Source organism: Natrix helvetica (genome assembly GCF_964273705.1).
Source record: "Natrix helvetica genome assembly, chromosome: 3".
NCBI classification, from domain to species: Eukaryota; Metazoa; Chordata; class Lepidosauria; order Squamata; family Natricidae; genus Natrix; species Natrix helvetica.
The window spans coordinates 122,564,887-122,591,148 of NC_138549.1; the positions used below are offsets into that span (position 1 = coordinate 122,564,887).

Here is a 26,262-nt window from a genome sequence, read left to right on the forward strand (position 1 = left end):
TGGAATGTATTTCAGCACAGCTATTACAGGCACAGGAACTCTTTGGCAACTAGTCTTGTTAGCCCAAATGTCTAATGTAATGCATGAGTGAGCAGTGCAAGCCTGTTGGGCGTAATGATGGCCGTCAGCACTTCCCCGCCCCTCAAGAAACACCCTTTATTCTCCTCCAGTTATAGCACTTAGTACATCTTTCAGAAGATAATTTCTGGAACTCTAGCTCCCCACAAGCTTGTTTTGTGTGAACTGCAGCAAGTCTCACTCACTCTATAGTCCAGGGGTCTCCAACCTTGACAACTTTAAGCCTGGTGGACTTCAGCTCCCAGAATTCCCTAGCCAACTGGGGATTTCTGGGAGTTGAAGTCCACCAGGCTTAAAGTTGCCAAGGTTGGAGACCCCTGCTATAGTCTACCAGCTGTTCCTGGTCTGAGCAATCAGATGGGGAGATGTTCAGCTTCAGTGCTTCTAACTGGCATTTCCTTTCTCTCCTTTTCTTCTTCCTTGGTTCACTCCTAATTGTAATGGCTAATTTCAGTTTAGGCTTATTCTAAAACAGTCTTTGTCAACCTGGCATTCTCCAAAAAAGGACTGAATTACAAAACGCCGTGGTAGGAGGAGACTCTATGGTGGGGGAACCAGATTTCCGGTCGGCTTTAGAATTGAACAGGGGCTTCCAGTTAGGACCTTAAACCTCTTTGCGTGTTTAAGGTTGCTGACTCCCGATGTAACATCACACCATATCACACTACATCACACCGCATCATACCACACCACACATCACAACATGCCACAACTATAAATGAAATTGTGTGAAGATGCAGTTATCAGTACGCACGGAGCCATAGAGAATAGTGAAAGTATTGGACAAGATTTCCAGAGATCTAAGACCTCATTCAGACGTTAAGCTTCCTATGTGATTTTGGGCTACTCACTGTCATTCAGTTTAATATTTCATAGGAGGAGGTAGAAACTGCTTATATAAGCTTCATCTCTTTGGAGGATAGGCAGGATATGAACAGTGATAATAATCTTAGTTTGTATTAAAACTGTAATAGTGCCACTATCCCAATTCCCCAGATTTCTAAGGATTTGGTTTTCTGCAGCCTTTCCGTATTATACTTCTCATTCAGCTCTAAATTTCAACAGTGCTTCTAACTACTACTTAAATAGGATACAAAGGTAAGTTGCCTTCAAGCCAAGCTCAACACTGGGCGATTTCATGGACACATCATCCATGTATCGGTAATTTTCTAGGCAGCGACAGAGAAGTCAATCCCTTGCCTTCTTCTGGAGTACTCTTCATATTCCCAGGCTATTGCATGGACCTTGTATTTCTTGGGAGTACCCCATCCACTTATTAACCAAGCTTGACCCTGTTTCCCTTCTAATCCTACAAAAGGTTAACCAGATGCTTACACCTGCTGCGTAAAATACAAGACGCACCTCCTAAGAAATTTCCCATGCAGAATCAGCCTGTTTTTAAAAGCTGTGAATTTGAGGCAGATAGACAATTTTCGTTATGGGAATGGAAAGCCCCCCCACCATCTGTAAGATCTGACAGGGTGGCTGAATCTAAAAGTGCATGGAGATAAAGACATATCCACAAATTTGGTTGTTAGGGAACCACTGTATGGGGGTGGGCGATTGCTGTAGTCCTCCTTCAATGGGCTTCCCACAGATAATTGATTCATTTCTATGGAACAGTCTAATTGTGACTTTTTCTTATTGGACTATCCATTCATTCCCCTCCCTTCTCTCCACCTTTGGCTTCCTTCCTTTCTCTTTCACTTGCTTCTTCTCTCCCTCTCTCCTCTTCCTACACTCTGTTTGTCCCCATCTGTGTCCCCTCCCTCCCTTTCCCCAGCAACTCAAAACAACCATTTGGCTTTTTATCTCGGGGCTGATGGTCAGCTTCCTGATGAGTCACTCTATTTCAGGCCAAACAAATGTCCTGAGGTGCTTGGGATGGTAAAATGCCTTGAGAAGAGCTTGGCAGGAAAGAGTAACAGCACAGTGTAGAGGGAAGTGCTTTAAAACATTTGCAAACATGGATACAACAGTGCCAGACTGTGAGGAAGACATTTTCCTTAGGACTTCAAATAAATGCTGGTATTTGCTCCAGATAAAGCCATCACTACTTGCACTGAAGGTGACTGGAGTCAGTAATAAGGCATCCTTATTTATGCCAACACTGGGCTTGCAGCACTCTCAGTGCTGCTTAGCAGAGGCCCAAGGCAATAATCCAGGACATTTAATTGCACTGTTTTCCTCTCATGTTGCAAAGACAGGCCCAGTGCCAGGATGGGCGAGCTTTCTCATTCCCTCCGCACCAGAGAACTCTGCTTAAGAGTCATCCAAATCCCATTCTACCTGTCTCAGCACCAGCTCCTTTTAGGAGGGCCTTGGAGGGCGCGGTCTCTGATGTGATTGCAGCGAACTCCACAAAATGTAGGTCCCTTCATGGAAGTGAGATTAATAGCTGGCAAAGTTCATGTGCAAATTCTATGTTGTGGCCCGCCAGCAGCCAGCGGAGCTGGTGGCAGACTCAGACAATGAGGAGGTTGGAAGGAACATGGGCCAGTTCTGGAGTCTGGGGAAAGCTCTGATGAGTGCTCTGCGTCGGAGGCAGAGATGGGGCCAGGGCCGTCCAACAGTTATCAGCTGCCTTCGGAGTCGGATCTCGATGGGGCAGTTGGAGTCTGTTCCCGATGTGCGCATTCGCAGAGCTGCCAGGAGAAGGGAACAATTAAGGAGCAAGGGCCAACTCAGGAGTAAAGGCACAGGTGGATGGTGAATGGCCCCTCCCGTAGGGAATAAAGAGGAACGAAAGGTAAGTGGAGTTTGCAGGAGACAATTTGTTCTTTTAATTAGTGTGAAGCTTTGTTCGTGACTCAGAGAGATTCCTTGCCAGGTATTGTTTTGTACAGCGTCGCTTTTGGAAGATATCAGCCTGGCAGCTCTCCAAGCCTGATAATATCTGTGGTTGTAAATTCACCCTTGAAATACTGTTTGCCTGGACTTTGCTGGATGTGAATGAGAGGAAATCACATCAGCCAAATAAAAAGGAGCTTTTTCGGGACAAGGAGTCTGTTTCGTGATTTGGTGAAGCTTAGGGCAGAACACTCCTATTAGCAAGGCTAATTCCCCTCAGGCAGCAGGAGCAGGCCCAGATAAACTGGAGAAAATACCTGTTGAAATTTCGTGTCAGGCTTGCCTTGCTTTGTGGCATGCCTCTTCCCCTCCCCAACTCTGAGGGGACAGAAAGCAACTCCTCCCAAGTGTTCTGCATGCTGAATGCAGCCTGATAATATTCAGTCACATTTCCACCCAAGTCTATCTCCATTTGCATTCTTTCCGGCATTCTCCTGTGAATTATATGAATTTTAAAAACCGAACTGGAAAGAAAGAGAGAGAGAGAAAGGGAGAGATGCCCAAACAGAATCGGTTGCTGATACTTTGCTTTTGGACTGTGGAATCTCTGCACTTGCACTGTTCAATACCAGGACATGCCGATATCTGCCCTAGGACATCTAAACTGCAGGTGGTCCTTGCTTAATGACCACTCATTCAATTTAGCCACAGTTCAGACTTGCCAAGATGTTGAACAAATGGTAGTTACGAGTAGTCTTTGGAGGTCCAGCTGTTGCAGTATTCCTGTGGCCATGCGATTATGGCCCGGGGGCTTAGCACCCAACTCACAATGCCGATGTTGCAGTATCTCGTGGTCATGTAGTTGCCATTTGTGACCTTCTTTGCCAGCTTCCAACAAACAAAATCAACGGGGAAGCTGGCAAGAGGCTAAAAATGATGACCATGTGACACCTTCACTTAGTGACCCTCAGTGTTTCACTTAATGATGGCAACTAGGACTTATGGAATTTCCAGTGCTAAGTGGCTCAGTCATGTGGCATCACATTTTACAATCCTGTTGCTCAGTGAGAGCAATTCTGATCCCCCTTGCTTATAGCTTATAGAAGAAAAAACTCCTTCAAGCTAAAAAAAAAAACCCTCCTCCTTGGTATCTATTTGGGCATGTCCAAGTTGTTTTCTTGGCAACAGTACTAGCCTTTGATTCCCTATTTCCTACTTTGCGTAGGTTTTTGAAGATCAACCAAAGCCAGCAACAAGCTTTTATTTCTAGCTGCACTAATCAGGAATAGGAGCAAATAGTGACGCAAATAAAAAAAAATCTGCATAGAGAATTAAGAAAAAAGGGACCTCTGAGGATAGCGTTTTGTGATCACTAACAGCCAATTGGGCAACTATTTACAGAATAATCCATTTCTGGATTCCCACCAAGCATTTTTTTTTCAATGGCTTCAGCGGGAGAAGTCAGAAGTATTTAAACAACTGGGAAAATGGAACCTCTTCTTATTCACAATGTACCATCAAACTATGCTGAGGAATAATTCCAAGTTGAGATAGGTGCCTCCCTCCCAGAGAAGTGGATCATTCATTTCTAGGCCAAGGAACATCTGGGAAAGCTTGACCTCCCCTCTCTCCCTCGTTCTACATAAAAGGGGATAAAGAGACATCTCTGTCTTCCCGCCAGACTTTCTGAGATTTGCCTTAGGGTTTTTTTGAGATCTGCACATAATGCAGATCCAGTTCCTAGTAGTACACATGCAGATTCTTGCATTAATTTATTTATTTATTAGATGTTTTTATCCCACCTTTTAAATTGGTAAGTAACTCAAGGTATCAAACATACTGTATCCCTTCCTCCTCCTATTGTCTCCACAATAGCAATACTGTAAGGTGGGTTGAGACAGAGTGACTGCCCAAAGTCACCAAGGCAGCTTTTGTTGTGGTCCGCCAGGGGCAGCAGAGTCGGACAGTGAGGAGGTTGGGGAGGAATATAGGCCAGCTCTGGAGGCTGGGGAAGGCTTGGCGAGGGCTCTGCGTCGGAGGCAGAGATGGGCGAAGGCTATCTGGCAGGTCTGTTGCCTTCAGAGCTAGATAGCAGTGAGGCAGAGGAACAGCTGGAGCCTGTTCCCAGTGTGCGCATGCACAGAGCTGGCAGAAGAAAAGAACAGCTCAGAAATCAGGGTCGAGTTGGGAATAAAGCCACAGGTGGATGGTGAATGGCCCCTCCCATAGGAAATAAAAGAGGAGCAAAAGGGGAGTGGGCTTTTGCAGGAAACAATTGGTTTGATCGTTCATTTGTTTCTGGAGTGTGAAGATCTGTCCATGAATCTCAGAGACTCTGTGCAAAGTCTTTCCTTGCACAGCACTGCATTTGGAAAATATTTACATAGCAGCTTTCCAAGCTAGATAAGGTCTGTGGTCATAAATTCACCTTTGAAAGACTGTTTACCAGGCCTTTGCTGAATGTGAATGAGAGCAATTCACATTCGTTTAATAAAAGGGGTTTTGTCAGGACCAGGAATCTGCCTCATGCTTTTTGGGGGGAAGTCTAGGTCAGAGCAGTTTTCAGGTCTAAAGTGGGACTAAAACTCACTGTCTCCTGGTTTCTAGCCTGGTGCCTTGGCATAATTTAGACTTCTGTGCCAATGCACTTCCGGAAATGTATTCTTCTGATATTTGTCAACTGCTAGTATTACTACAAACGGGACCTTACACCTGTCATGGGCCTGGATAACCTCTTACTCTTTGTTGTCATCTGGTAGTTGCCCCAAATTTTGTAGCACGTATCTGGGAGCCATAGCCTAAGACAATCCCTAAGCAAATTTGTTTCTTCACTCTATAAGATACACACAACATTTCTCCATCTACCTGCAATACGCGATTTTCTGCCTTTCTTTGGCTATTTGCTGGCTGGGATGAAAGAAGTCAGGGCAGGTTACTTACTGTGACTGTTTTTATTCGTCCCAGTTGCCTAGTACAACTCCAGCCAGAACGATTGATTAATAAAGTGCATTGCTCCCCTTCGTCACAGGGCTCCATCCCACACCACTGTTTATTAACAATGATCTGGGCTGCCGGACACCAGCAGGGAAGTCAAAGAAGAAGGAAACGTGGAAGGTGAGGAAGGGAAAGAAAAGAGAGGAAAGAAAATTAGGCACACATTTAAAAGAGTTATCGTTAAAACATGAGACTTAAAAAAGCCTTGTCATTCATTTTACAGTGCAAACTTCCGGTTAAGCCAAGCGGAGATGTCTAGGAATTGTAGTCTAGGGGTGTCCAAACTTGGGAACTTTAAGACTTGTGGACTTAAAGTCCACAAGTCTTAAAGTTCCCAAGTTTGGACACCCCTGTTGTAGTCTGAAAACATTTGGATGACCTCAAAATTTGGGAAAGTTCTCATCCTTCCAAATGAGACTCTCTTGTCCCTGCAGTAAGCTATTTTCTCCCCCACCCTCTCCACTTATGGGAAGGGACCTCCTAGGATGGAACTAGTAGGAACAGAGAGTTAAGACTGCAGGTCTCTGAGCAGCACCAACTCTCCAGTACAGAATAGATTTGTGTTAGATCACTTGGAATTCTGCTGTGGATTTATTTTTGGTTTTTTTGCCATTGAGAGAAATGTTTCAAAAGAGAGGCCAACCGTACTGAGAAAAAGCAGAAGCTGTGAAATGGGGGGGGGAAGCCCCATAAGGGGTTAAATACAGAGCTGCAGAAGAGGGATTACATCTATGGTGCTTTCTGCTGCAACTCCTTCAAATATGAGATAACCACCACCTGTGGGCTCAGAATAGCCTCACGTTCACCATACATAATTCACCCACTCACAGGGCCCGAATATTTCCTCCCCCCCACTCCCCACATAGCAACACTAAAGGAGCATGTTACTGTTGCACAAGCACAGCACGTAGCAACACAAGATAACAGATGCCTGTATTCCAAAACCTCAGGAAAGCATCCTGCAAGGCCTGGAAAAGAGCTTTTTGCCATCACACATTCAAGTCAGTAACACTGGCTACCCACCAGCAGTGAGCAACTTTTGATCTCTCCAGGGCTACGTCCTCCAAGACTCAAAAGTTGAGGAGGGTGGCTGTGTGCCAAGAGCTGAAGAAGCCAAAGCAAGCAGACTTAAGTGAGATTGGCTAATTCTTTCAATGCTTCTTTTATCTCTGACGCGTGGAAGAGGGCAGAGTAGATGTTTTTGGTCCAAAGTCAGGGTTGCCAAAGGTTTCGGAAATGAAGCTGCAAGGGACTCGATAGTAAGTCGAGAGCCACATGCGGCTTTAGCAGCTCTGGTTGTTGACTTTTGATTTAGGCAGTGGCTGGGTCTTCTGCATTCACATGCATTTCTTTAATGCTCCACAACACATTGATTCAGAAGAAGTAGAGTTCTGCTTGTCTAGGAAGGAAGGAAAGTGCTCGACAGCCGACAGCCATCTGAAAAATATTCCTCCCTGGGAATTCCCCAGATCAGTAAGAGGGGAAATGGAGGGAGCCTCGGGGGAAAGGGGATCAAAGCAAGATTGCCTTTCTATCAGAAACAGGAGCCTTTCCACTCACGGTAAAGCTACTGGAAATCACAATCCAGCTGCTCCGTTCAGCTATTATGATCATAGTCATAGCACAGAATCTATACTCTCTCACATATCCATATTCACACCCACACATATTCCAGTCTTGTTTGGGCATCCAGAAATAGGGAGAACTGTGTGAGAACTACCAATAAGAGCTGCCTCCTTTGACCTCACCCAGGGGAGGTTGACCTGCTGAAGGGTTTCACAGATAAAACAGAGAGATCTGCAGGGGAAAACCTTTATGGGTGTGCTTGCAAATACATTGTTGTCCACCACACCCGGAAACCCTAATTCTTACTCAGAGAGATTTCCCCATGCCCATTGACCCCAGATATCATGAGGTTGGAGGCCCCTATTCGGAACACCTTGGTAGTGTTTCAAAACTCAGAGGAGTCCCCCTTCAGCTGAACACCAACCTCTAAACAGGCCTCAGTGAACTATCTACAGTGATGGACTGATCAAAAAGAAGTTCTGATGTATCTCCTAGGTGGGAGAGAGAGGTCTTGTAACAAGAATGTAAAGTAGCTCTGCATCAGGCGAAAATCTCATGAATGAACAGTGTTACATGCCAGTCGATTTTCTTGAATTGTAATGTAATTCCAGGGGGAAAAAATCTGTACTTTTTTGCATGCACTTAGCCTGGGAGTTCGCTGTTAAAATTAAACACCGCCTGACTTCTTTTTTTAAAGAAATAGAATGATCTAATAACACAAACAGAAATCTGTCTCTGCCAAGACCAATTTGTCTATTGTTGGACAAATAGTAACAGTGTTATAAATGATTAAGGGCAATCGTTTCGTTCCAAACATGTCCAAACACTGGCAAAGGAGGAGTTTTAATGGGCCCATTTTAGAAAGTGCCTTGATCAAATCCAAAGGCAGGGTACCAACTCCTTCAAAAGGTCAAAGAAGACAAATGCCTCATCTCTTGTGTTGATTAGGGGTGACAAAACAACCCCCAACCCAGTTTGTTTTGTTTTTGTTTTTTTTCCCTTGAGTTACACTAACAAAACTCAATAATTTTCTAAACTTTTAATTTCTGGGAACGCCCCTAGCTTTAGCTCACAATGCAGCCTCCAGAATGGAAAAGCCATCACTGATGCTCTTAAGGTGCTCTCAGAGACCTTCATGGGTCCCTGCAATGTTTCTCAGCCATTTGTATGAAACTGCTGGTCCTCGTGGGCAGACTGGTGGATCTTTGGTCCAATCAAACAAGAGTGAAGGCTGCCTTGCTTTCTTACCATCTACACAGGCAGGTTTTGCTTTTGTTGTTCCAGCAACTTGTCCTCTTCGACAGGCACACCGCGCTGTCTGTCGGGCAATCATCCTTTTGGGATGGCTTATATCTCTATCCAGGGCTGTGATCTCACATGTCCCCACCTCCAACTCCTTTCCTGTTGGGATAGAAGACACACAAATGAAGCAGGAAAATAATGCAGCCTATTTACCAGAAAGGGAAATCAGGAGCTTGGACCTTGGGTCCTAAGCTAAAGATAGTCCCTGTGGTGGCAACAACTCTAATTTATACAGGTACCCCAGAAAAAGATGGCAGACAATCAATTCAATTGAGTAGAAGCAAATAGTTTTCTAATCTAACAGACAGAAATCCCCAAAAATCAGTTTTGCAGACATGATGAGCAAGTACACTAATTGACTATGCAAAACAGTATCAACATCTTCTTTGTAACTTCTGCTAAAGGATGACATTGTGTAAAGGTAAAGGTTCCCCTCGCATATATGTGCTAGTCGTTTCCGACTCTAGGGGGCGGTGCTCATCTCCGTTTTAAAGCTGAAGAGCCAGTGCTGTTGGAAGATGTCTCCATGGTCATATGGCCGGCATGACTAAACACCAAAGGTGCATGGAACGCTGTTACCTTCCCAACAAAGCTGGTTCCTATTTTTCTGCTTGCATTTTTACATTTTACATGCTTTCAAACTGCTAGTTGGCAGAACCTGGGACAAATAACGGAAGCTCACTCCGGTGCTCGGGATTCGAACTGCCGAACTGCCGACCTTTCTGACTGACAAACTCAGTGTCTTAGCCACTGAGCCACCGCGTCCCTTGACATTGTATACATTCATACAAATTCACAGACCACACATAGGTGTACAAATAAAGCCCCTTCTCATGTAAGACATTGGTATCCAGATATGCTTACGGATAACTCTTGCAATAGAAGTATAATCTTTATTGTCATTGTACTTAAATACAACGAAATTGGTTGCTGTGCTGTATTTCTTTTATTGGTTGGGAGGATGTGATTATTTCTAAAGCTGGGTGTTTTTTTTTTTTTTTTGTATGCTCCCACACTGAAAACCGTGAGCCCATTCAAGCTTGGCTTGCTGGCTAACCTAATAAACTCTCCAAGCTAGCCAAACAAGAGGAAATTCCAAAGCCATTAATCTGCACTACAGTATTTTGATTCATGCTTCAAGCTTTATTTATTTATATAGCTCATGTCTTTGGTCTTCCTTTACAAGGTCAAGGCAACATAGATACTTCCTCTTTCAATTTTATCCCTAGTAAAAAAATTCTAGGTGATAGTTGCCATATAAGAATTTAAGCATTTCAATCTTAATTTAATCCCCTAGCTATAATATCATCTTTGGATATGACAGAAAATACTGAAGCATTTTTCACCTGTTGTCTTAAAGCCAGAGATTGAATTTTAAAGAAATATTACCTTACCATCACTGCACAACTCACATTCTGGTTCAGCATTCATAAGTTTAGGTTATAGTTTGCTTAACCATAGCTTGTCAAATAACAAAGAAAGTTTGTATTCACACAACTGGTAAATCATCAGCTATGCTTCGCAAACCATAATAGTAGGATCACACCATTCATTATACAAGAAGCAAACAAAAATTTTGCAATTTAGTGTGATATGAGAAACAGATTAGATCTTCAATTAGAGAACCATTCTCAGCCATAATGACCATGTATCTTCCTTTCCTTTCTCCACTCAAGGAAGTCCATGATAGAACTGGGCAATGGCAAAGCCTCCTTGTGTTAATATTCATATTTTTCCACATTGATTTCTTCTTTGTATGACAGGTTGGCCAGATATTGCTTCTTAAATTATTGACTCCCTAGACCTGCCTTCTTGATTAAAAAAAAAATCACATGGATTTGTTCAACAACTATAGGCATTCTTGCTAACGGCCTGCTAATAACTGCTGTTTAGGCACGAACACCGAGTTCTCCTTCCTGCAACGGTTACCCAATGTGACTAATCATCTATTCTGGATTATAACTTTTTTGGTGACCTGTCAGAATTCCTGCCATATTTTGGCATGCTCTAAATATAAAATATTTGAAATACATGCATACCAGAGGTGGTATTCAGCCGCTTTGGACCAGTTCGGGTGAAACGGTAGCGGAAATTTTGAGTAGTTCGGAGAACCGGCAAATACCACCTCTGGTTGGCCCTGCCCTCCCGCCCCCGTCGTTCCCTGTCCTATATTCCCTTGTTTTGTAGCTCAGCTGATTCACGCGGCAGAGCAGATTGCCGTGCCTCAGCTGAGCTAAAACACAGGTCAGCTCACCAGCGCTGACACTGAGGGCGCTCTTTGAGTGCTGTGCATGCTTGCAAAGCGTTCTCTCATAGAAACGGTAGGAAAAGATTTGGAATCCCACCACTGACGCATACTGTATTTATGCCCTACCCTTTTAAATAGGTTCGACCCCTTATCTTACTTTACTTTACTTTATTTGCACTTATAGACCGCATATACAAAATACAGAACATAAATAATTAAATAATTAAATAGTTAAATAGTTATGGAGGAGGTTAAAAGAAAAACTGTACATCTAAGTAAAGTATCTAAAATATAGTTTCCTTGCTTTCCCTATTTAGGTGAGTAGCAAGAGTTTCTCATTTCTTCAGTTCTTCTTTTTCTTCAATGGCATTTTTTTAAATAAAGGAAACATAAAGAGATCCCTTCGATTTATACAGGCATATACGGCAGCCTTTCCATATATTTTTTTTGAATTGTAATATGCACATTCAATCTCTGGCTTGCTCACTCTCCTGCATGCCTGGGTTATTCTTGTGAGAGAATTCCTGTAATCCAGCCTTGTGAAGGGAACAAGGGGGTGGATATATGCTGCACCTCAACTTGCGTGTAATTGTGCTGTGCTCAGTGACTTTAGCCCATCAGACCCTAGTGTGCTTCTGGCAGAACACTTCAAAAACCTGATTTTAAAGGGCTCTATGGGAAGAGTGAATCGGATTTGGGTTCTATCTACTAACTTACAGGCAATTTGAATATGGTGACAGGCATATAAAGTTTTCTCTATATCTTTCTGGTTTTGTATCTGAAGTCAGACACATAGCCATTTAGAATAGAATAGAATAGAAAGAATAGAATAGAATAGAATAGAATAGAATAGAATAGAATAGAATAACAGAGTTGGAAGGGACCTTGGAGGTCTTCTAGTCCAACCCACCCCCCCTGCTTAGGCAGGAAATCCTATAGCATTTCAGACCAATCGATATACAATCCCTTCTTTAAAAACTTCCAGTGTTGAAGCATTTACAATTTCTGGAGGCACGTTGTTCCACTGATTAAGTGTTCTAACTTAAGTCAGGTGAGAGGAATCTTCTAAGGGCAAAACAATGTGTTGGTGGCTATATAGGTACAGGAATGTTCCGTTAGGGATGATAACAGCACGTGGGGCTAAAAACTTCACCCTCACCATCCTCACGCATTTTCTCTCTTGCGTAATTTCTTTCCCATGCTGTGCGCAACAGGCAAAGGCCATTCTCCATGCAATGCTGACTGGAGAAGTTTTCATTCTGCTCTTCATCATATTCTCCTTCTTCCAGCTGATAACTGTTTAGCTGGATTATGGGCAAAAACAGGTTGGGGCTGCTTCCTGGGGCTTTACAGTCCATTTCAAGAGCCACTTTGACCTCTGTACAGCTTGCCAACTTCAAATTTGCAAATTATGATTTAACTTATGACTACCAGATCTTTAATGAGCTTTACAACAAGAACCCTACTAGTAGGAATTGCAAGATGGTTCTTCCAGATGGTTTAGATGGGACAGGAATGCTGAAAAAAATTGTATCCATACATAAAAGTTGTTCACTATGACAGCTTTGTAAGGAATGCTATAAAATGTCCAGTTTATGGATCAAATATCATTCAACCAAAGAAAAATAAGCCCCTAACTCTTCATAATCTGCCCATGTCCTGAGATATATTTGTATAGTGCAATAGATTGGAAAGAGCTACCATATTTTTCAGAGTATAAGACTCACCTTTTTCCCCCAAAAAAGAGGGTGAAAATCTGGGTGCATCTTATACACTGAATACAGCATTTTTTATCTCCCAAAAACCTGCCCCATTTGCAAAAACAGCCATGCATAGTCTTTAGGAGGCTTGTAGAGTGCTCCTGAGAGCTGGGGAGGGCAAAAATGAGTGAAAAATGGGCCGTTGTTTGCTCGTTTTTACCCTCCCAGCCCCCAGGAGCACTCTACAAGCCTCCTAAAGGCTATGCATGCCTTTTTCTGGACAAAAAAGAGCACTGGGCAGAAATCACGTTTTTGCGAAAAATGGGCCGTTTTTGGAGGTCTGCAGAGTGCAAAAACTTTTTTTAAATTTGCTTCTTCAAAATCTTGGCGCGTCTTATCCTCCAGTGCGTCTTATACTCTGAAAAATATGGTACTCTGCAAAAGCTTAGCAAGGAAACATATCCAGTGGGCTAGTTTCTTCAACAAGAACAGTGTTGAAACCAAAGTTGGGAGAAAACTGCAAACATGCTAATTCAGTGGTGGAGATGTGCAGATAGGCTTTGTATCTTCAATTCTTGGTCTCTCCAGGCTAGGTTGAGAAAACACTGCTGTCCCAAAGCCTTAAGGCAGGGGTGTCCAAACTTGGCAACTTTAAGACTTGTGGACTTCAACTCCCAGCTGGCTGGGGAATTCTGGGAGTTGAAGTCCACAAGTCTTAAAGTTGCCAAGTTTGGACACCCCTGCCTTAAGGAACCATAGCCAGTCAATACCCAAAACTGTTGACTTTGTTTTCAATATTCCGTAAAACACTGAAGAGAAAAAGTATGAACTACATTTCTCAATGTTTTTATTTTATTTTATTTTAAAAAAAGAAATCTATCCAGCAGTTTATTTCTGGGCTGCGTACAAACATTCAGTTGAGTGGGTCCCCCCCCCTCCCCAATACCATTTTCTACAATGCTTGTGCAGACACTTCAAGGAACACCACTTCATTCTACTTCACTAAAGGCCATGGAACAGTACCTGAAGAAAAATGCATTTGTGATTACACCTTTCTACCTACTCCTTGCCTCTAAGTAGGTATTGTAGAAGATATGTACCCTTTGAAGCAATTCAGAAAGCAGAGTGGGATGAGGACAAATCAAAATGAACACAGGATGAGGAACTGAGAACAAATGGAAAATTTTGAAAAATATTAATTATTTTTATTTATTTTATTTATTTTATTAAATTTATAGACCGCCCCCTCTCCCCGAAGGGACTCGGGGCGGTGTACAGACACCACATTAAAACCTAATATAAAATAGATACACTTAGAAACCAAGTAAACTATAAGGCTGTACAGGGTAATAAAAGTTAAAAATTAGCTTAAAACAACCCCAAAAATTTAAAAGTACAGAATTGAGGGACTAGATTGGGATTAGGCCAGGCCCGCTAAACTAAACAGGTGGGTCTTGAAAAAGGTAAATGCTTCCATTACCTTAATTGACTATCTAAGAAATGAACGAAGTACAGTACATTAAGGGATAACTGCGTTCACGTGCAATTTTTAACCAATGACCACCAGATTTGGGCTGTAACAATCAGGATGACCTCTAGAAGGCAGCAAAGAGATACATTGAGCTGTCACTCTTTCCTACCATCAACTGGATATTTGCAGCCAAGATACACTAGTCCCAAACCACACCAAGCAAACCCATTTAGAAAGATCTTCCACCACCTCATATCCTTTAGAAGTGTTGGTCTACAACGTTTACCATCCTTATACTTTTTTAAAAAAATGATGGGAGCTATAGCTCAATGTCGTTGCAAGTACTGCTCCTGATTGGAACAGGCAGACTTAAAAGATGATCAATTCTTGCAAACATGAGATGGGCAGAAGTTTAAGTAAAATCAAATCAATGGATAATTTGCAATAATGTTTTTGATTTGCAATGATTTAATCAAAATAAACCCAAACAGAGCCAATTTGGTGTAGTGGTTAAGACACTGGGCTAGAGATTGGGAGTTCTACTCCTACTTTAGGCACAAAGCCAACTGGGTGACTTTGGGCCAGTCACTTTTTCTCAACCCCAGGTAGGAGACAATAGAAATCAATTTCCAAAAGCTTGCCAAGAAAACAGCAATAACTTTTCCAGGTAGTCACCAGGAGTCAACACTGACTTGAAGGCACACACATCTAAACCTGTTACCCCTAAATTAGGTTACAAACATCCATAATTTTAGCCTGTCAGATGCTGACTTGTATATAAACATCATCCCAATGTGTGGCTCACAGAGCCCAGAAGATATCAGGCTCTGCCTGCCTGCTGAACGTTCATTTTGCAATTTGCTTGGCCTTGCCAATATTATGCTCCTGGCTCTGGTTGGTCTAGGCCCCAAGATACTAGTAAAAAGATAAAGCATACCCTACAAAACTGAAGTGTTTCCTCTGCTGCATCTGATCTAATCAAGCCAGAGCATTGGAACAGACCAGACACTTCATGTGAGCCCAACTTGTATAATTCCAAGGATAATTTGCTTCTCATTTAGAACAGACATTAAAATTTTGCATGTCTGCAGTTCATGTCTCATACCTGCAGTCATAAAGTGTGTTCCCAAAAGTAGTTAGCTGTTTTGGTCTCAGAACGCCCCACAAATCTCATAAAGGAGTAACAACAGTGCTCCACTTTGCAAAGGCTAAAGGGAGGGATATATGTTTTCTGACAAATAGTATTTTTTGAATTCTATCATTTTTCTGTTCTCTGCTAGGATTTGTTTCTTTTGGTAGGTGATCTATCTCTTTCTCTACCATGCCACTCTCTCCATTTTTCAAATTATCAAGGTAAACAACAGCTTCCAATACTTACACCTGCTGAAGTTTGTATTAACATGGCAAATTCTCATCTTATTAGCTCTGGAACAATCATAATACCTTTTAAATATTTTGACAAAAGCAGACAGTCAAATACAGTTTTGAACCTGTATATATTTCAGATTTAATTCAAATATTTCTCCTCCGTGTTATCATAATTTCTACTTTTGCTTAATATTGAAGGCTTAATTAATACATGATTGCATTACATGAACATGAAATATCTACACAGGTTGTTATATAGAACAAAAGTACCAGCCTTTTTTTTTTGCATAGTACAAATTTATATACATTTCATATTTTACTAAAATCTGAATCTGAAGCCAAGGTACATTTCTTAGTACAATTAGCACAGACTTACAATACAATACAATAGTAGAGTTGGAAGGGACCTTGGAGGTCTTCTAGTCCAACCCCCTGCCTAGGCAGGAAACCCTATACCATTTCAGACAAATGGCTATCCAACATCTTCTTAAAGACTTCCAGTGTTGGGGCATTCACAACTTCTGGAGGCAAGCTGTTCCACTGATTAATTATTCTGTCAGGAAATTTCTCCTCAGTTCTAAGTTGCTTCTCTCCTTGATTAGATTCCACCCATTGCTTCTTGTTCTACCCTCAGGTGCCTTGGAAAATAGTTTGACTCCCTCTTCTTTGTGGCAACCCCTGAGATATTTGAACACTGCTATCATGTCTCCCCTAGTCCTTCTTTCTCTTAAGCTAAACATACCCAGTTCCTGCAACCGTTCTTCATATGTTTTAGTCTCCAGTTCCCTAATCATCTTTGTTGCTCTTCTCTGCACTCTTTCTAGAGTCTCCATATCTTTTTTACATCGTGGCGACCAGAACTGAATGCAGTATTCCAAGTGTGGCCTCACCAAGGCATTATAAAACGGCATCAACACTTCACGTGATCTTGATTCTATCCCTCTGTTGATGCAGCCTAGAACTGTGTTGGCTTTTTTGGCAGCTGCTGCACACTGCTGGCTCATATTTAAATGGCTGTCCACTAGAACTCCAAGATCCCTCTCACAGTTGAGCTGTGATTGAGCACGGTACCACCTATACTGTACCTGTGCATTCCATTTTTGTTGCCTAAATGTAGAACCTTACTCTTTTCACCATTGAATTTCATTTTATTAGATAGTGCCCAATGTTCAAGTTTGTCAAGATCCTTCTGTATCTTAAGCCTATCTTCTGGAGTGTTGGCTATTCCTGCCAGCTTGGTGTCATCTGCAAATTTGATGAGTTCCCCATTTATTCCCTCATCCAAATCATTAATGAAGATGTTGAAGAGTACTGGGCCTAAAACAGAGCTTTGGGGTACTCCACTGCATACTTCCCTCCATGTAGATGCAGTTCCATTGAGGACTACACGGTGAGTGCGCTTGGTCAGCCAGTTACGAATCCATCTGGTGGTGATGCTGTCTAACCCACTTTTTTCTAGTAGTAGGTTATGGTCTACCTTATCAAAAGCCTTACTGAAGTCCAAGTAAACTATATCAATGGCATTCCTCTGGTCCACTAATTTTGTCACATTATCAAAGAATGCAATAAGATTAGTCTGGCATGATCTGTTTTTGACAAATCCATGTTGGCTTTTGGCTATTACTTTGTTTGCTTCTAGGTGTTAGCAAAACTTAAAGGTTTTATTTAAAAATCTGCCAGATTTCAAACTCTGAACTTGCTCAAATTGATAAAAATGAAGGGTGAGGTGGTTATAGTACAGGTAAGATACAAAGAGGTTCTACATTTAATTGGACAAAATGTTATAGTTTAAGAGAAAACTGATCAGAACTCCTGCAGGAGAGGAGAAACAATTGGAAGCAAGGTAGAGAATTTCTGTGGAATCTTAATGGCTAAATTAGCTTTTAATTAAGCAAACCTAGAGGCCGAAGTTACTCATTAAGGTGCTGCAGTATTATAATAAATGAGTTGTGCTCTTTAGAATGCCACAAGGCTGTCTGTTGTTAAAATTTCATCTCTATTGGTTTTTAAAAAAAGGATATTACAAAGTTTTTTTTAAAAAACCAGCATCATACCTGCTATGCTCAAATTGTTAGGCTTTTCTTAGCAATCAGCATTAGTATATCCACATATTGATTATCTATATATCCATGAGACAGTAAATGTCACAGATTTAAAATGTTTGGGCTTTGTAGAGTGTGGGGCTATATTGTTATTGAACAAGCTTTAGTATATAGGATTGACTTTTCCCTGCCACAATATGATAACAATGAAGTGCAAGTAATTTGCACCTTGGCTGCTTTGCAGATTGCCCAGTGAAGGAAGCTATACAGCAAACAGCCTTGTGACTTATAAGTGATTTAGGGGTTCTGGAAAGGTGGCAAGCAAGTTGGCACCGCCTTGAATCTTGCATGCCTGAGGCTAGCTTTGAACTCATAACTATGGTTTGATTGGATAAGTTCTCGTCCTTTGAATCATTGCATAAATATTTAGCTACAGTTGTTAAACTGTGATATAATTAATGGATCAACATGGATTTGCAAATCTCCCGCATCCTTGTTTGCAAGAGGCCCCCTTTTCTGGGCTCTCAATGGGAGATTTATGCTGACAGCGATCTTTATAGGTTTCTGGGGAAGTAAACATCAGCTCAAGATTTCTTCTGCAGTTGCTGGGCCTGGCAGGACAGTGTAGAGCTGGGAGAAAGAAAGAAGGAAGCCCAGGAACAAATCAGTTGCTTAACAGCGCTTGTACCTGCTGGCCAATAGGGTTTTTTTCCCCTTCTCTCTGACCCCCTCATACACACATATAAGAAATAAAAATTAGAAAAGCTGGTTACTATCATATTTCTAATTTGTTCTGATTATCTGCTCCTTTCCCCATAACGTCATATGCTAGAAATTATCTGCATCCAGTCACTAGACAAAGGATAGATCAGAGGACTGAATGCTTTATACTGGCTTTCTCCAACTCAGTGACCTCCAATTTTGGCCATTTGTAGTTGGAGTGGAATGAATCTTACTGTTCAAGAGCAACTGGAGGACACCACAGTTAGGATGAAGTATGTCAGTATGTTTGTGAAAAAATAGTCAACAGTGAGAGATGAAGACTTTGTCAGAGAACAAAACATGCCTTCTCCATATATTAATGGGATACGTGCACATGGGTATTTTAAACTACACACTTTAAACTTAAATGTAAATGTAAATGTTTATTTCACCCTTCCCTAATCTGCTTGTCCTGGATGGGCTAAGACTTCAAGGGCCAAAAATTCCAGCCAGATTGTGCTGGCTAAGAATTCTGGGAAGTGTAGTCTCAAGGCATCCAAGGGCCAGGTTACAAAAGAGTGGACTGCCCTATTGTGAAACAGAATTCAGATGTATTACATTGAGTCTCATATTAAATCTCATACAGTGACTTGGAGGGAGTTATGTATGCACTGTAATAACAAAGAGAGATACTGATAAAATCATAATTTCAAACTTACAATTTCAAACTAGCAAACAGAATTAGGCTCTTACCTTGGAATGTAAGAAACTACCTTATACTAGCTTAGACCATTGTTTATCACATGAAAAATTGCTGACATTATTTTAACAGAAGCTTATCAGGCAGAGATGTTTCCCCATCCATTTTCCATTATTTGAGCCAAGCCCACTTTGACCCTACAATTGAAATATCAATGGAGGTGGGATTCATGGCTTAACATGTAGCAGGACCTGGGGGGGTCACAGGAACTTACATCGCAGTTTCCAACTGCACAGAGAAGTCTCTTGGCAAAATAAATAAATAAATAAAATATCATGGTTCAGGGCATGCTAAATTTGAAGCAGAAAGAAAGTAGGAGGAGTCAGGAAGAGAAATTGGCAACTCTCAAAGCCAAAACAATGAGAAAACCATTTTGGCTAGACAGATTTTTTTTTTTTACTCATGTCTGTCTGTCTGCTATGATAGTAAAGCCTGGTCTAATTTTTTTAAGATTTCTAATTTGCAGATTCCCAAATTCAACTGGTCATATATTCCTTAGATATATAGTCCTGGCCACATCATCCACAAACAAAACACTGTTTGGATAAAAACCCTTTCATAGACACTGAAACTTGATCAAGCACAAGCAAGTTCTGTGAGGATAACCTTTATTTCTATGAGAGCCTAAGCATCAAGAGATTCAAACTGTAAAGTTTGTCTAAATGTCAAGGGATTCAAAAAAGCCCGACGAGAAACCCATTTTTTATATTTCTACGGTATCATACATGTACAGTAAATATGACGGCCTGAAATGTTGTAAGCAATAAAAGCACCATGAATTTACTGCAAAAATGGTTGCAGGAAAATTAGTCTGATTCAGGGAAAATACAAATCCACAAGTCTAGATTAGGCATCTTGGCCTTCAATCATAAGAGATTTCCCCTTCCGTGCTCCTTCAAAGTTTCCCTTTCTATGATTGTGTATCTGATTGAGCTATTTTTAGTTTTTTGAAGCTAGAACAGTTATTTTCACTTCTCCCTTGCTTATAGCTCTTTCAAGTTCAAAGTCTTTCCAGATCTAAAATCTATGTTCCTTAGATCTTCTGCCAGGCCACAGATAAGCTGAGTCCATGAGTGTTTAGTTGGAAGCCCCAATATCCACATATCTACTGTCATCATTCTCTTTATCCCAATACCAATATGAAAAAACAGTGGGAAATAAAACAATTTATTTTCCTTTGAAATTTAAATAATAAAACGGGCCAGCAAAAGGTATGGGATCACTTGGAAGTGATGTCACCAGATTATTGCTCTTTGAATCCCTAAAACTAACTTTGAATGCAATGGAATGTCATTGGCCAAAAAAAAATCCCTGCAGTTTTCTGAAGTTGGGCAGGTTGCTTTGGCTAATCTTAGAATCTGTATTTTTCTTTTGATTTGGTGAACGTGGGGTCTTAACGGTTACCAAAATGCCAAAGTGTTAATATTGCAGCTAGTTTGTATTAGCTGAATTTTATTTTCTATCCTTCTTTACTTCTGCTGCCTTAGTAAAAATATCATATCCCTGACATTTTGCCTTGGGTGGGAGCTAAATACGACTTCTGTCTTCCCAGAGTCAAGTAGTATTGATATTAAATATACACAGTGCCTTTGTAAAACTAGAGGAATGGGATGATATTTGGCCCCAAGAAAGAGAACAGATCCATAAAATCTATAGCCACGTATGATCTTCGGGTCTCACTCTTGATTTTTAAATATAAAAGGCCCCAATATATAGATGTATTAGTTATACTTTAAGGGTGCCTACCCTCTGGTAGGCAAACAGTGTGTGACTCAAGGGAGAAGGAGAGAGTTTGCTCCATGATAAGATCCTGGCCTCATCCTGGGCAGTTCCAAGTAAAGCTCTCTGTGGAGGCCTTGGAGGGAAAACAGGTGGAAAGCTTATTCCTGCAAATGCACAAGACGGAATCACGACAGGTGCTGTATGAAACAGCCCTGAACTTACCTTCCTTGGGCAGATGGCAGTACAAGAGCCAGAAGAAAAGGAGGAAGCCAAGTATAGCACTTATCCTGGTAGACAGCTCTCTCCAACCGGCCAGCATTCTTGTAGAGGTTTCCCCAGATGAGCCACCAGCAGGGGCCAAAGGAGGAGGCCCCCCACTGCAAAGGTGAGGCTTTTCCTAAATCCAGCTATAAGGGGGTGTCTGCCTGGCACAGAGGAGATTCTGCTGTGACTGGAGCACAGCCGCATTCCCTTTCTGGCAGAGCAAAGCTGTAGGTAGCAGCATTAGGCTTTTACGAGGGAGAATGTGCAGATCCAACTGCAACTTCCAAGAGTGCCCGGCTGGGTTGTTTAGGATCGGGCGCTTCTCGATCTCGAGTCCAGGCAGGGTAGCAGAAGTCTTATTTCTCAACAAGGTAGAGGATCCCTCCCTTTTACATCTTATCCTGAACATCAAGCTCCGCCCTCGCTGTAGCCGGAGAAGGATGCTCCGAAATCCCGATTTGCACCAGCTAATTGCTTTGAAAGTAACCGTGGGGGTTGCAGCTTTGCGGGACCCCGCCCCTTTCCTTGGGACCAGCCAAAGTCCCGGCCGTCCGCAGTTCGGTCCTTGACTGTATCTTTTCAACAACCGCAGCTGCCGTTTCTTCCGCTGCTGCTGCTGCTTTCTCCCTTCGCCGCCTGACGCGGTTTGCCAGGCGCAATCTTCGACACCACGATCTCCCCCGCCAGAGCCCAGCCGAGAGCTCGACTCCCCGCCTGCTGCGCTGCTGTCTGCTTGTCCGGCCTTCCTCGGGCGCAGGGGAAAGCTTTCATCCTCGGCGGCGGGGGAAGCCTGGGGAGGAGGGGGAAGGGCAGAGGAGCGGAGCCGGCCAGCAACAAGCTCCCGCACCCTTTGGGGCCACACACAATCTCTCGAGCGCTCCGGGCCGCGCGTGTGGCGTCGCGTCGCGCCTGACTTTGGCTACCTGTGGCAAGCTCTGCTCCTCTCCGGATCCGATCGGGCTCCCAAGCAACAAGCAAGCGATTCGCCGGGGTGGAGAGAGGATTTTTTTGTCTTCGATCCCGTTTTTATCAGGGAGGAAAGCGAAGTGGGGGGTGGGGGGTGGGGGTTGCGCGCGCGCTAAATAGAGAGGCTGAGAAGTGTCAGAAGCTCAAACTGGGGGGGGGGCTCACGGCCCCTTTCCCCTCAGAAACAAAGTCTCGCCCCTCCCTCCGATACTTTCGGGGCTCTCCGCAGCGGGAGGACGCTTGGGCCGTTCTCTGCCACTGAGAAGCCCCTCCGGCCAGGGAGCCCCAGCCGAAGCCGCTGCGGTGACCGCCGCTCTGTTGGCGATTCCGAAAGGAAGACACGGAAGGAGCAGGGAGCAATTCCGGCCAAAGCGTCGCCAGCTTCCTTAGTTCAGCGCTCCCCTCGGAGATGTCTGGCCAGCTTCGCGCCTCTGCGAGGGGCCCAGCGGAATCCCTGCTTGGAGCGCCCCCCGCGCTATCGCTGCAGCTTTTTTTTTGCCCCCCACCCGGCAGGTGCAGGGTATCTTCTCCTCCAGATCGCGCCCAGGAAAGATCCGGGGAAAGTTTCTCGCTTGCTCGCTCGCTCTTTGCCCGCGAGCGGCTCTTTCTCCCCACTCGGCTCTCAGAAGCAGGAGCAGCAGCGCCGGCCTCTCCCGTTCGCCACCGGCCGCCTCCCCAGACTGAGACCCCCTGCTCTCAATTCTCCTTGGCGGAATGTCTCCCTCCGCTTAACTCTTTCCGCGCTGCAGCCTGCCGGCCGCCCGATCCACTCCGAGCTGCTGGTCTGCTGCCGCATTCCCTGCCCGCCGCTTTTCCTTCGGCTTGGAAGAGTCCTGGCTTAGGAGTGGGCTTCGCGTCCTCCTCCTCCTCCTCCTCCCCTAGCAAAGGTGAAAGCCGCAGGGCATGGGTGGGCCGAGTAATGCAGCATTCCGGGCTTGTTGGCTCAGCCTAGCAGCGGAAAACCCGGAAGGAGCAGCACGCCTCTTGCTGGGGGTTGGCTGAGGACTCGGTTTTTCACTCCGGACTTGGGGGCTGAAAGACGGCGTCAACTGCGGGGTTTGCCAGCGGGAGGTGGAGGGGGGGGCGTGGAGGCGATGCTCGGCTGGGATACGGCACAAGGCTCCCCCTTCCTTCTGTGGGACGGGGAGGGCAGCCTCGGTGGGGTGGCTGTGCAAGCCGATGCCACGAGCGACGCGTCCACGCCGGGAGCAAGAAGCAACGCCGCGTAAAGCAGAGGCGCGGGTGGGGCAGGGGGTCAGAATGGAACGTGTCTGCTCCGGGGACCACGGGCCGTATTGCTTGCCTGGGAGCGGGGAGGGGGTGTTTCCTGCTGGAGCCAGGGTGCGAACGGTGGCTCGGATGCCCCCGATCTCCCCCGAAGGAGTCTGCTTTTCTACGCACAAGGGTCCTTCTCCACATTCATTTCTCAGACCGCCTGGGACGACCTTTCCAGTCTTCCCCAACCTGATGCCCTCCAGACGCGACCCCTGTCGATCGAGCCTGCCAGGCAGCGGGGACTGCGCCGTAGACGGGGGACGGTGGGAGCTGCAGTTCAACGCATCGCTGCTTCTTAGCTTAGAATCTTTCGGGCGACTCTTCTTGCAGTACAGATTCATACTGTACTGTCTCCTTTGCCAAAGAAGGTCCTGTTTCCATAGATTGGACAATGGAATAAGGACATGTTTAGAGGATTTTGCCCTGGGTGGGAGGGAGAGAGAAGGGGAACAATATATCCCAAGAGAAGAAGAGATTTTTTACTTATGACCTCCAGGGGATTCTTGAGTGACAAGTAAACTTTAGATCTGCATTATGTATGTCAATTCAGTGAATTGAGTGGGTCCTTTTTTAAGTATAAGAAATTGGAATCTGCTCCCCATTGAATTGTTTCCCCTGAAGTTTCACAGCTGAACACTAAATCTTAGTTTGTAGCTAGGAGATAAGATGGCATTAACAGTATGGAGTGCCTTTTACCTGCTTTGGATGCCTCATCTATTCCAGCCTTGGAGGATCAGACATTTGGCCATGTCTCTTGCGCTGGCCTTGACTGCTGCAGTATTTCTATGTGGACCTGTTCCCAGCTCCTTTGGAAACTAAAATCTTCAATGGGCAGAATAAACTCATGCAACCATTTTCATCACAGCATCCTGTTGCTGGCTGGTAGTAAAAGAGCAAACATATTTTGAATTCAGGATTGTTTCAGGTTGTAATTTTTGATTTGCATTTGAAACCACCACTGAAATGAGTTTTGAAATGTTTGAACTCAACACAGCTCTAAGCAGAGTTTAAAGCCCTTTGTTTTGAGTTGGAAATGCTTCCAGAATTTTTAAAACAGCTTGTTTTGTACGCAAAGGAAATATTTGGAACTCAAACAGGACATTTTGAATTTAAAACAGAGTAGATGGAAAATTAGCATGCCTGTGCTGGTGTATAATTCTTGAAGTCCCAACATATCTGGAGGGTGTAAAATATTATACATTTGACTAGATGAAGAGCAGTTTATTCCTGAATAAAGAGATAATACGTTATTCAACTGCATACATAATACAGATACGTATAAATATAACACACTTGTGCCCTATAAATTACACAGATTAGCACACAACTAGGTTATTATGTGTATGACCTAGTTTCACTTGCATCTTTTTCATACCAAGAGAACAACACAAAATATTTTCTCATCCTTTGAAACGCTCCTCAGATCCTGGTGTCTTTTGGAAAATCTGCCTAACTATCTGTAAACTGTCAGGTGCTGCATTGTTTTCAAGCTTACATACAGATTTGTAACAGTTACATTTATATCCCGCTTTTCTTCGAAAGGAGAAGAAAGCAGCATAGTGGCTTAGCAGTTAAGATGCTTGGCTTGTCAGCTGGAAGTCCTGCCAACCTATCAGTTCGAAAGCATGCAAATACGAGTAGATAAATAGATACCACTTTGGTGGGAAGGTTACAGCATTCCATGACATCATGCTGGCCACATGACCATTGAAATGTCTTTGGATAGTGCTGTCTCAATGGCTTTGAAACAAAAATGAGCACCACCCCCCTATGGTCAGCAATGACTAGCGAAGTAAAATCCGCAGGAACTCCTTTATTTTTTTAATTTTCTTCTAAAGAGATCTTTGATAGTGACAGAGCATTTTCCCAGACTCTGTTTGAACTGAATACTAGGATGCATTATGTTGAAGCACAATTTTATTGAAAGCTCTGGAGGAAAATACTTGCTTTTTTTATAGATTTATGCAAATTAGATTATAGATGTAATAATAACTCATTAACAATCAAATGAAAAGGAGAAGCAAAAAGGAAAAAGAGATGGACCATGAATCGGGGGTGTAAAAGAAAAGAACTATGTACAGTATGTGGTAAAAGAATTAGCATTTTTCCTAAAGGAAAACTGGAATGACAGACAACCATTCAAAACTTATAGGATACAACTAAAGCCTATGTACGAGGCATTATGATAACATATACAATAAGAAGAAACAAAGATAAAAAGAAACGATATACAGAGCTCCAGGAGAAACTGGGGAAATTAGAATATAAACTCCAGAAAGAATCTCAAAACAAAGAAGCCAAAGAAGAAAAAGAAATAATTAAATATAGGTTAAACTTAATTACACAAGAAGAAGTGGCCCAGAAAATTAGATCAAGTAGGCAAAATTATTTCGAAAATGCCAATAAACTGGGGAGATGGCTAGCCTATAAACTAAAAAGAGAGAAAGAAAAGAAATTAATACAGCAACTAGAGGATGAAGAAGGGGTGATACACCACCAAAAGGAAGAGAGAGAAAAGATAGCAGTAAGATACTTCCAAGCATTGTACTGCCGAGAGGAAATAGAAGAGGAGGATATTAAAAGATATCTTCAGAGGAGGAATCTTCCAACCCTACCAGAAACAACAAAAGAAACATTAAATGAGAAAATAACGAGGCTAGAATTGAAAAGGGCAATCCCAAAACAAAAAAAATAACAAAACCCGGGGCCCAGACAGAATTCCAGCAGAATTTTATAAAGAATTGCAAAAATCATTAGAGAACATATTATTAGAAATGTATAATGAAGTATTAGAACGAGCTAAGAAACCAAAATCCTGGATGGAGGCACTAATAACTAATTCTCAAAAACAACACTGAAAAACAAAAGATGCAAAATTATAGGCCAATCTCGCTGCTAAATGCTGATTATAAAATATTTATGACAATAATGGTGGAAAGAATTAAAAATATTTTAAACGGAATCATACACCCAGACCAAAATGGATTTTTACCCAACACATACTTAAAAAACAA

General features: G+C 43.0%; 1 protein-coding gene across 1 annotated transcript in view; it reads right to left on the bottom strand.

The window, feature by feature from the left end:
- LOC309389945 (chemokine-like protein TAFA-5) overlaps positions 1 to 21,747 on the bottom strand; it is a 32,566-nt gene extending 10,819 nt beyond the window's left edge. The window contains exons 1-3 of the mRNA XM_081948908.1: positions 20,966 to 21,747; positions 8,677 to 8,829; positions 5,809 to 5,936 (exon numbers count right to left, since the gene is read on the bottom strand). Of these exons, the coding sequence (XP_081805034.1) occupies positions 5,809 to 5,936; positions 8,677 to 8,829; positions 20,966 to 21,062 (378 nt within the window). The 5' untranslated portion in view covers positions 21,063 to 21,747. The remainder of the gene's footprint in view (positions 1 to 5,808; positions 5,937 to 8,676; positions 8,830 to 20,965) is intronic.
- Positions 21,748 to 26,262: the final 4,515 nt, after the last annotated feature.